Here is a 10,722-nt window from a genome sequence, read left to right as displayed (position 1 = left end):
AATTTATAGGCAATGCCACCAAATACTAATTGAGTGTATGTAAACTTCTGACCCACTGGGAACGTGATGAAAGAAATAAAAGCTGAAATAAATCATTCTCTCTCCTATTATTCTGACATTTCACATTCATAAAATAAAGTGGTGATCCTAACTGACCTAAAACAGGGTTTTTTTACTAGGATTAAATGTCAGGAATAGTGAAAAACTGAGTTTAAATGTATTTGGCCAAGGTGTATGTAAACTTCCGACTTCAAATGTATGTAAGAATGCTGTTCATTGACTACAGCTCAGCATTCAACACCATAGTACCCTCCAAGCTCATCATCAAGCTGGAGGCCCTGGGTCTCGACCCCGTCCCGTGCAACTGGGTGCTGGACTTTCTGACAGGCCGCCCCCAGGTGGTGAAGGTAGGAAACAACATCTCCACTTCGCTGATCCTCAACACTGGGGCCCCATAAGGGTGTGTGCTCAGCCCTTTCCTGTACTCCCTGTTCACCCACAACTGCGTGGCCATGAACGCCTCCAACTCAATCATCAAGTTTGCAGACGACACAATAGTAGTGGGCTTGAGCACCAACAACGATGAGACAGCCTACAGGGAGGAGGTGAGGGCACTCGGGGTATGGTGTCAGGAAAACAACCTCTCACTCAACGTCAACAAAACAAAGGAGATGATCGTGGACTTCAGGAAACAGCAGAGAGAGCACCCCCCTATCCACATCGAAGAGATAGCAGTGGAGAAGGTGGAAAGTTTTAAGTTCCTGGGCGTACACATCACAGACAAACTGAATTGGTCCACCCACACAGACAGTGTGGTGAAGAAGGTGCAACAGCGCCTCTTCAACCTCAGGAGGCTGAAGAAATTTGGCTTGTCCGCCAAAACCCTGACTAACTTTTACAGATGCACAATCGAGAGCATCCTGTCGGGCTGTATCACCGCCTGGTACGGCAACTGCTCCGCCCTTAACCGCAAAGCTCTCCAGAGGGTGCACAACGCATCACTGGGGTTAAACTACCTGCCCTCCATGACACCTACAGTACCCGATGTCACAGGAAGGCCAAAAAGATAATCAAGGACAACAACCACCCGAGCCACTGGGTGTTCATCCCGCTATCATCCAGAAGGCGAGGTCAGTACAGGTGCATTAAAGCTGGGACCGAGAGATTGAAAAACAGTTTATATCTCAAGGCCATCAGACTGCTAAACAGCAATTACTAACTCAGTGATGCTGCCTACATTGAGACACAATCACTGGACACTTTAATAAATGGATCACTAGTCACTTTAATCAATGCCACTTTAAATAATGCCACTTTAATAATGTTTACATATCTTACATGACTCATTTGATATGTATATACTCTATGCCGCTTGGCCATCGCTCATCCATATACTTACATGTACATATTCTCATTCACCCCCTTAGATGTGTGTGTATAAGGTAGTTGTTGGGGAATTGTTACATTACTTGTTAGATATTACTGCACTGTCAGAACTAGAAGCACAAGCATTTCGCTACACTTATATTAACATCTGCTAACCATGTGTATGTGACCAATACAATTAGATTTTTTAAATGGAGGGAAAGAAGAAACGTCCCAAATAATATGAATTACCCTGAGGCCAGGTTGCTGAACCCCAATATATGGTGTTATGTATTATAGAGATCCGTAATATAGAGATTTACTGAAAAAGGTGGCTACTGAACAATGAGACAAGATAGTAGCTACTACAACAATTGGATACCACGAAATTGGGGAGAAAAAGGGGTAAAATAAAAAAATAAAAAAATAAAAATAAAAAAAAAGTAATAATAATAATAATACTTCACTTACTGTACTTTGATATAACTTGTTATTTAAGTTTCATTGATGTGTCTGAGCGAAAGAGAGACAGAGATACAGAGAGAGATACAGATAGATAGAGAGGAGAAAGACAGGGAGAGAGAGAGATACAGAGAGAGAGAGATAGATAGAAGGTTCACATTGGATGAATCAACATTGTTTCCACATCATTTCAATTAAATTACATGGAACACTTTAAATGACCTCATATGTATATGACAAATAGTGAATATTCATAAGGACTTTTAGCGCCCCATAGGCCTACTATGTTATTAAGAATCAGTAGCACTCAGAAAAATCTATGTCCGGAACACACTCCAAGATAAAAGAACACCGGTCACAATGAGTCTGGGATGTTGTGATGATGATTGCCCCTCAAACACAGAGTTGAGGAGCAGAGGTACTACCCCACCAAAGTCCCCAAGTACAACAGAACAATCACATCCCACACACCACGTCTGCCATACATCTTTGAGCAGTATGTACAGTCGTGGCCAAAGGTTTTGAGAATGACACAAATATACATTTTTACAAAGTCTGCTGCCTCAGTATGTATGATGGCAATTTGCATATACTCCAGAATGTTAAGAAGAGTGATAAGATGAATTGCAATTGATTGCAAAGTCCCTCTTTGCCATGCAAATGAACTGAATCCCTAAAAAACATTTCCATTGCATTTCAGCCCTGCCACAAAAGGACCAGCTGACATCATGTCAGTGATTCTCTCGTTAACACAGGTGTGAGTGTTGACGAGGACAAGGCTGGAGATCACTCTGTCATGCTGATTGAGTTCGAATAACAGACTGGAAGCTTCAAAAGGAGGGTCATCGAGAACTTCAAGGAGAGCGGTTCAATTGTTGTGAAGAAGGCTTCAGGGCACCCAAGAAAGTCCAGCAAGCGCCAGGACCGTCTCCAAAAGTTGATTCAGCTGCAGGATCGGGGCCCACCAGAACAGAGCTTGCTCAGGAATGGCAGCAGGCAGGTGTGAGTGCATCTGCACGCACAGTGAGGCAAATACTTTTGGAGGATGGCCTGGTCTCAAGAAGGGCAGCAAAGAAGCCACTTCTCTCCAGGAAAAACATCAGGGACAGACTGATATTCTACAAAAGGTACAGGGTTTGGACTGCTGAGGACTGGGGTAAAGTCATTTTCTCTGATGAATCCCCTTTCCGATTGTTTGGGGCATCCGGAAAAAAGCTTGTTCGGAGAAGACAAGGTGAGCGCTACCTTCAGTCCTGTGTCATGCCAACAGTAAAGCATCCTGAGACCATTCATGTGTGGGGTTGCTTCTCAGCCAAGGGAGTGGGCTCACTCACAATTTTGCTTAAGAACACAGCAATGAATAAAGAATGGTACCAACACATCCTCCGAGAGCAACCTCTCCCCCATCCAGGTACAGTTTGGTGACGAACAATGCCTTTTCCAGCATGATGGAGCACCTTGCCATAAGGCAAAAGTGATAACTAAGTGGCTCGGGGAACAACACATCGATATTTTGGGTCCATGGCCAGGAAACTCCCCAGACCTTAATCCCATTGAGAACGTGTGGTCAATCCTCAAGAGGCGGGTGGACAAACAAAACCCCACATATTCTGACAAACTCCAAGCATCGATTATGCAAGAATGGGCTGCCATCAGTCAGGATGTGGCCCAGAAGTTAATTGACAGCATGCCAGGGCAGATTGCAGAGATCTTGAAAAAGAAGGGTCAACACTGCAAATATTGACTATATGCATCAACTTCATGTAATTGTCAATAAAAGCCTTTGACAATTATCAAATGCTTGTAATTATACTTCAGGATTCCATAGTAACATCTGACAAAAATATCTAAAGACACTGAAGCAGCAAACTTTGTGAAAATTAATATTTGTGTCATTCTCAAATCTTTTGGCCACGACTGTATTGTTAACCTGGACCAGTATCGCTGGACACAATTCGTAACATATTGTATGTTTAGCAAATAGGCAACATTTAATACTAATTGTAATTTGGAACATATCATACTAAATGGGTGATGGATATCCACAAATGAATACATACCATACAAAACATAACATATTATACTACTTGTAGTGCCTCGGCTTTATGTACAGAATAATACTAAATTATTTGAGAGCAGTCTGCAGCCCTCCACATTCTCACCCCTACTCTCCCCCCATTTTATGCACGTGATGGAGTGATAGCAACCGCACAGCGCGAATTCTCGGAGACTTTACTCGCGCATGGCATCTCAATCCGTATAAAAAGCGCAGACTAGACGAGTGATGCAACTCTTTCAGAAACAAGTCGGACTTGAACAAGCACATTCAAATGAAACGAAAAAACGGTGAATATTTACGAACAATGACTGTTTCCTAAAACACAAAATGTGTATTCTTACAAAAACGGTGCGGTTGGAATTTGGATATGTTGAGTTTACTCAACTCGAAATCTTTGTACCATTACTTCACACTTTGGGTGATGTGAGACCCTGTTTTCATGCGTTGTGTTCTGCTGAATGTTAGAGAAGAACCATGCATCAGAATAACAGCAGTTTGCGCCACCTGGGTCTGAGTGGGCGTGTAGGGGATCAGGAGGACGTGGAGAACCCAGAGCAGGCTAACCTGTCCGGAGAATCGCTCCACAACCTCTCGCTGGACTGCTGGCTCCATCTCCTCTCCAGAGACTCTGCTCCGGAGCTGTATGGGGACAGCGCGAACATGACGGTGGGTGTGTGTTCTGAATATCCTCCAAAAGTCCTAACCATTAGGGTGACAAACGCAAAACTAAGTTTAGATCAGGTGTAACTTCATCCTACTTCATAGTAGCCCTGCTAGCCCATAGAGAAGTGATGCTCAGGGATCTGCAACTCTGGACCTAGAGAGCTACTACTGGTTGTGCAGGCTTTTCTTCCAGACTAGCACTAACTAATCTTTTGCAAGAAGTCTGACCAAGACACATTATTTTACCTCATTGGCATGGGGAAATGGTGCCACTGGCCGCCCCACCGAACTGAGGAGTGTAGCTCAGCATGTTAGTTGTTTTCAGTGACTTCTTTGTTGTTGTAATATCGCGAATGGACATGTCAGTTTCCCCATTAAAGATGCACTCTGCATAAATTGCTCAATTTCCTGGTTGCTAAAATTCGAATAATTTGCTTAAGTTTTGTTTGTGACAAAACACGCAAGTATAGTGTAGAGAATCGTTGTACCAGCTAAACCTCTGAAATATATTTTTCATAACCACTAATATTGTATTTAGATTGAAGCTGGTGTACAAAACTGAAAATAAAAGATGCAAAAACGAAATTTAAGAACTGGAAGCATATAAATAGCACACCTACAACAGATCTACCGCTTCTTAGACTTGCTTTCAATGAGAATGACAGATTGAACTCACTTTCAATGAGAATGATATATTGAACTCACTTTCAATGAGAATGACAGATTGAACTCACTTTCAATGAGAATGACAGACTATAACTCACATCTATTTTAATTTAGCGGGGTCACCCAAAAAGTTACATATTTTAAGTTTAAAGATCCCAGCTTTAAAGTCCTAAAGGTAGATTATCTTGATATAAAATATATTTTTGTTGTTGTGGGTTAGGATAAATCAATTTAAGATGAACTTTATTAGTTTAATTTTTGATTATTATTAATTAATGACTGTACCAAACCATTATGTATCAGGATTTGACTCTTGACTGTGTTTCCTTCTTCCAGATGCGTGTGGTCATTGCTCTGGTCTACCTGGTGGTGTGTGCTCTGGGGCTGGTGGGAAACCTCCTGGCGCTGTTCCTTCTCCACTCCCGCCACCAGTTGCACCACTCATCTATTGACTTCTTTGTGAGGAGCCTGGCCGTGACTGACCTCCAGTTCGTCCTCACCCTGCCCTTCTGGGCTGTGGACACTGCCCTGGACTTCCGCTGGCCCTTCGGCAGGGTCATGTGTAAGATTGTCAGCTCTGTGACCACCATGAACATGTACGCTAGCGTCTTCTTCTTGACAGCCATGAGCGTGGCTCGCTACTGCTCCCTCGCCTCCTCACTGAGGATAAGCAGCCCCAACATGGCTGCGGCTCGTGCCAAGTGGGCCAGTTTAGCCATCTGGGTGGTGTCACTGGCGGTCACGATGCCCCACGCCATCTACTCCACCACAGTCCAGGTTTGTTTGACTGATTTTATTTGCCAATTTAAGAATGCATGTAAGGCTGTTGGTGTGTACATCGAGACAAAACGCATCAGTTGATGTCAAACATTTAATTCCATTGTAGTGTTTTTGATGTTTCTAGGTGTCTGCGGATGATGAGCTGTGTCTCGTCCGGTTTTCTGGATCTGCCTCGGGTCACTGGGACTCTCAGGTTCTACTGGGCCTCTACCAGACACAGAAGGTACTGCTGGGATTTGTGGTTCCCTTGGTAGTGATCAGCGTGTGCTACCTCCTCCTGAGCCGGCGAGTCAGTGGCGTAGTTGGCAGCGTTGGGGTCATGGAGAGTTCAGAGAGGTCCCATCAACGGCGCCGCTCCAAAGTGACCCGCTCGGTGACCATCTTGGTGCTCTCCTTCTTCCTCTGCTGGCTGCCCAACCAGGCTCTGACACTATGGGGAGTGCTGATAAAATTTGACCTGGTGCCCTTTAGTAAGGCCTTCTACAATGCCCAGGCCTATGCTTTCCCTCTGACTGTTTGCTTGGCTCACACCAACAGCTGCCTGAACCCCGTGCTGTACTGCCTGATGCGACAGGAGTACAGGGCCGGACTCAAGAAGCTGCTGCTCCGAGTCTCGCTGTCCATCAGGAACTTTCTCACCCTGGCTCTGAGGGGGAAGAGAGTGGAGGAGGCACCGCCTAGCAGGGTGGTTACACACAGGGATGTCAACGTGTGACTGACTGGAGGGCCATAAGGATGTTAAGGATGCATTTCATTTACAAGTGTCTCATAGTGGAGGCTGCTGTACAGGTCAGGAACAGTCAAGTTGGAAAGTAGCCTACATGAGTAATTGATTAAATGTTTTCAGCTCGAGACCCAAATGAGAAATATACCGTCCTCCGGCGACTCAAATTAAGAAGAAACAGTGTGTGAATATAGATGTATTCTCTTAACTAGCGACCCACATGCCCAGGGCCCACTTTGGGTCCTGACCGATAGTTTAAGAAACCCCAATTAATATACTGACATATGCATTTTCTTGATTCATTGGACACACACATTAGTAAGGTATTGTTGGAATGGAGTGGAGATATCAGTGTGAGACTACTAAATGGGCAGTGCAGTTAAAATGTGATTTCCGTGTTTTTTGTGTAAGAGCTGTTTGAAAATTCTCCTGAAATGTCATCCTGTTCAGGTGGGATGGGACTTTGGGCCCCACATCATGACTTCACAATAAGATCTGACTATAATAGACCAATAACTGTTCATCTGGGCAAGGGGGTGGGCTCAAGAACATCCTATCAGCTAATCAGGGCTGTGTATGTCAATATTTTCACATTTGTTTCCTAACGCCCACATGATCAGACTGAGCATTTTAAGGGCCAAAGAAGGCTCAGGTAAATTAATCTAAAAAATATTTATTTTGGAGTTATTTTCATTAAATGAACACATACAATGATTTATTAGACATACAGTGATAACCAGTGGAAGCAAAATAACCCCATAACATCAAAGATCCACCACTATATTTTACAGTAGGTACAGTGCCTTGCAAAAGTATTCACCCCCTTGACGTTTATCCTATTTTGTTGCATTACAACCTGTAATTTAAATGTATTTTTATTTAGAGTTCATGTAATGGATATGCACAAAATAGTCCAAATTGGTGAAGTGAAATTTAAAAAATGATTTGTTTAAAATAAATTCTAAAAAAAATCACAAAGGGAAAAGTGGTGCGTACATAAGTATTCACCCCTTTGCTATGAAACCCCAAATAAGATCTGGTGCAACCAATTACCTTCAGAAGTCACATAATTAGTTAAATAAAGTCCACTTGTGTGTAATCTAAGTGTCACATGATCTGTCACAGGCTCTCAGTATATCTGTTCTGAAAGGCCCCAGAGTCTGCAACACCAGTTAGCAAGGGGCACCACCAAGCAACCAGCTCTATGAAGACCAAGGAACTCTCCAAACAGCTCAGGGACAAAGTTGTGGAAAAGTACAGACCAGGGTTGGGTTATAAAAAAATATCAGAAACTTTGAACATCCCATGGAGCACCATTAAATCCATTATTAAAAAATGGAAAGAATATGGCACCACAACAAACCTGCCAAGAGAGGGCCAGTAACCAAAACTCACTTACCAGGCAAGGAGGGCAGTAATCAGAGAGGCAACAAAAAGACCAAAGATAACCCTGAAGGAGCTGCAAAGCTCCACAGCGGAGATTGGAGTATCTCCATAGGACCACTTTAAGCTGTACATTCCACAGAGTTTTACGAAAGAGTGGCAAGAAAAAATAAGCAAACATGTTTGGTGTTCACCAAAAGGCATGTGGGAGACTCCCCAAACATAAAAAAACTGGAAGAAGGTACTCTGGTCAGATGAAACTAAAATTGAGCTTTTTGGCCATCAAGGAAAACGCTATGTCTGGCACAAACCCAATACCTCTCATCACCCCGAGAACAACATCCCCATGCTGTGGGGATATTTTTCATCAGCAGGGACTGGGAAACTGGTCAGAATTGAAGGAATGATGGATGGCGCTAAATACAGGGAAATTCTTGAAGGAAAGCTGTTTCAGTCTTCCAGAGATTTGAGACTGTGATGGAGGTTCACCTTCCAGCAGGACCATGACCCTAAGCATGCTGCTAAAGCAACACTCGAGTGGTTTATGGGGAAACTTGTAAATGTCTTGGAATGGCCTAATCAAAGCCCAGACCTCAATCAAATTGAGAATCTGTGGTATGACTTAAAGATTGCTGTACATCAGTGGAACCCATCCAACTTGATGGAGCTGGAGCAGTTTTGCCTTGAAGAATGGGCAAAAATCCCAGTGGCTAGATGTGCCAAGCTTATAGAGACATACCCCAAGAGACTTGCAGCTGTAATTGCTGCAAAAGGTAGCTCTACAAAGTATTGACTTTGGGGGGGGTGAATAGTTATGCACGCTCAAGTTTTCTAATTTCTTGTTTGTTTCACAAGAAAAACAAATTTGCATCTTCAAAGTGGTAGGCATGTTGTGTAAATCAAATGATACAAACCTCCCAAAAATGCATTTTAATTCCAGGTTGTAAGGCAACAAAATAGGAAAAATGCCAAAGGAGGTGAATTACAAGCCATTGTATGGGGTTATTTTCTGCGTGTGGCCAAAGAGCTTTTCATGTCATCTGACCAAAGCACTGATCCTAAGATGAGTCTGCTAAAGGGCTTGGCACTTGGATTGGAACCAGTGCTTTGGTCACATGTCATGAAAATCAAACTCTTTTCCCACGCACACCAGTGGTGGGTTTGTCGTCGAAATGAGAACGCAGAAAGGAACCACATACCTACTGTAAAATATGGTGGTGTATCTTTGATGTTATGGGGCTATTTTGCTTCCATTGGTCCTGGGGCCCGTGTTAAGGTCAACGGCATCATGAACTTTACCCAGTACCAGGACATTTTAGCCAAAAACCTAATTGCCTCTGCCAGGAGGTTGAAACTTGGCTGCAAGTGTATCTTCCAGCAAGACAATAACCCCAAGCACACACGAATACCCACAATCAAACGGTTAATTCAACGGGTATCTCCGTCTCCGGACTTGAAACCCATTGAAAACCTGGGGTTTGAATTTCAAAGGGAAGTCCATAAGTGCAGATTAAGGATATCAAGGATTTGGAAGGATTCTGTGTGGAGGAATAGTCTAAGATCCCTCCCAATGTGTTCTAAAACATTTTAGAAAAAGTCTCAGTGCCATTATTCTCCCAATGTCAGGTATTGAAAACAAGGGTGCCAATAATTTTGACCCCTACCTTTTTGAGAAAAAAATGTATTATATTATTTTATACTAATACAATAGCTCAGAGAAAAATATTTAGTTTAACAAATAATTTCAACCAAAAAATGGCATATTTTATATAGTAATTTTTGCTCGTATTTATCAAGGGTGTCGATCATTTCAGACCCCACTGTATATTCAGGATCAAAGTTTGTCATCTGCGGTAACTGAGCTGGCATAGTCTGTGATATTTTGAAGTGGGTCAGGGGAAGGGGGCAGAGATGAAAAGTTATGTGATGAGTGAGTTACCCCCATGCAATGTAAAGCGCTTTCAGTTTTAGAAAAACACCATAAATGATCATATAACCACAGATGGTTCATCATCAATACATCCTCATTATGCTTGTTTGATTCAATAAATTTTCATCACATCATTTTGAATGTACATTTTTATCTTTTAAAATGAACCTTATTTGTTTATTTTTCTGCTCCAGGAATAGCAGCAAATCACAAACATATTGATGAGATTGTTGTGGGTTGTCAGGTCATCTTAGCCAAAAATGCTAAAATACCTCCAGTAACTATGAATGTGAAACAATTATTTGAAAACTATTTTTAAAGTATAAAGTAAACTATACAGTTAAACAACTATTCACCTACAAAATTGCCATCAGGCTTGCAAAATAACCCATTGACATCTTAATGAAGGGGCATCAGTTGATGTTGGTGATCTGTTTTGCTGTACATACAATGCTTTGATGTATGTTAAGGACTGTGAATGTAAATAAAGAGTGGCAAACTGATTTTCACATGCTAGAATAGTCTTTATATACACCATCTATCTATACACCATACACCATCTATCTATACACCATACACAATCTATACACCTTACACAATCTATACACCATGCACCATCTATCTATACACCATGCACCATCTATCTATACACCATACACAATCTATACACCATACACCATCTATCTATAC

The 10,722-nt window shown here is 42.4% G+C and overlaps 1 protein-coding gene across 1 annotated transcript; it reads left to right on the top strand.

The window, feature by feature from the left end:
* Nucleotides 1-4,360: 4,360 nt before the first annotated feature.
* LOC139387227 (relaxin-3 receptor 1-like) lies at nt 4,361-6,710 on the top strand. Its single transcript, XM_071133325.1, has 3 exons — nt 4,361-4,552; nt 5,552-5,992; nt 6,120-6,710. The coding sequence occupies exons 1-3, from the start codon at nt 4,361-4,363 to the stop codon at nt 6,708-6,710; spliced, it is 1,224 nt and encodes a 407-aa protein (XP_070989426.1).
* The last annotated feature ends 4,012 nt before the right edge of the window (nt 6,711-10,722 follow it).

This window comes from Oncorhynchus clarkii, chromosome 28 (assembly GCF_045791955.1).
Source record: "Oncorhynchus clarkii lewisi isolate Uvic-CL-2024 chromosome 28, UVic_Ocla_1.0, whole genome shotgun sequence".
In the NCBI taxonomy this organism is placed as follows: Eukaryota; Metazoa; Chordata; class Actinopteri; order Salmoniformes; family Salmonidae; genus Oncorhynchus; species Oncorhynchus clarkii.
This window is presented reverse-complemented; position numbering and strand designations above follow the sequence as displayed.

Bases quoted from the DNA above. Each gene is read 5' to 3' on its own strand.
- LOC139387227 (XM_071133325.1), top strand. From the start codon at position 4,361: ATGCATCAGAATAACAGCAGTTTGCGCCACCTGGGTCTGAGTGGGCGT. The intron at 4,553-5,551 runs GTGGGTGTGTGT...TCCTTCTTCCAG, and splicing joins GGGACAGCGCGAACATGACG to ATGCGTGTGGTCATTGCTCT. The intron at 5,993-6,119 runs GTTTGTTTGACT...TGATGTTTCTAG, and splicing joins TCTACTCCACCACAGTCCAG to GTGTCTGCGGATGATGAGCT.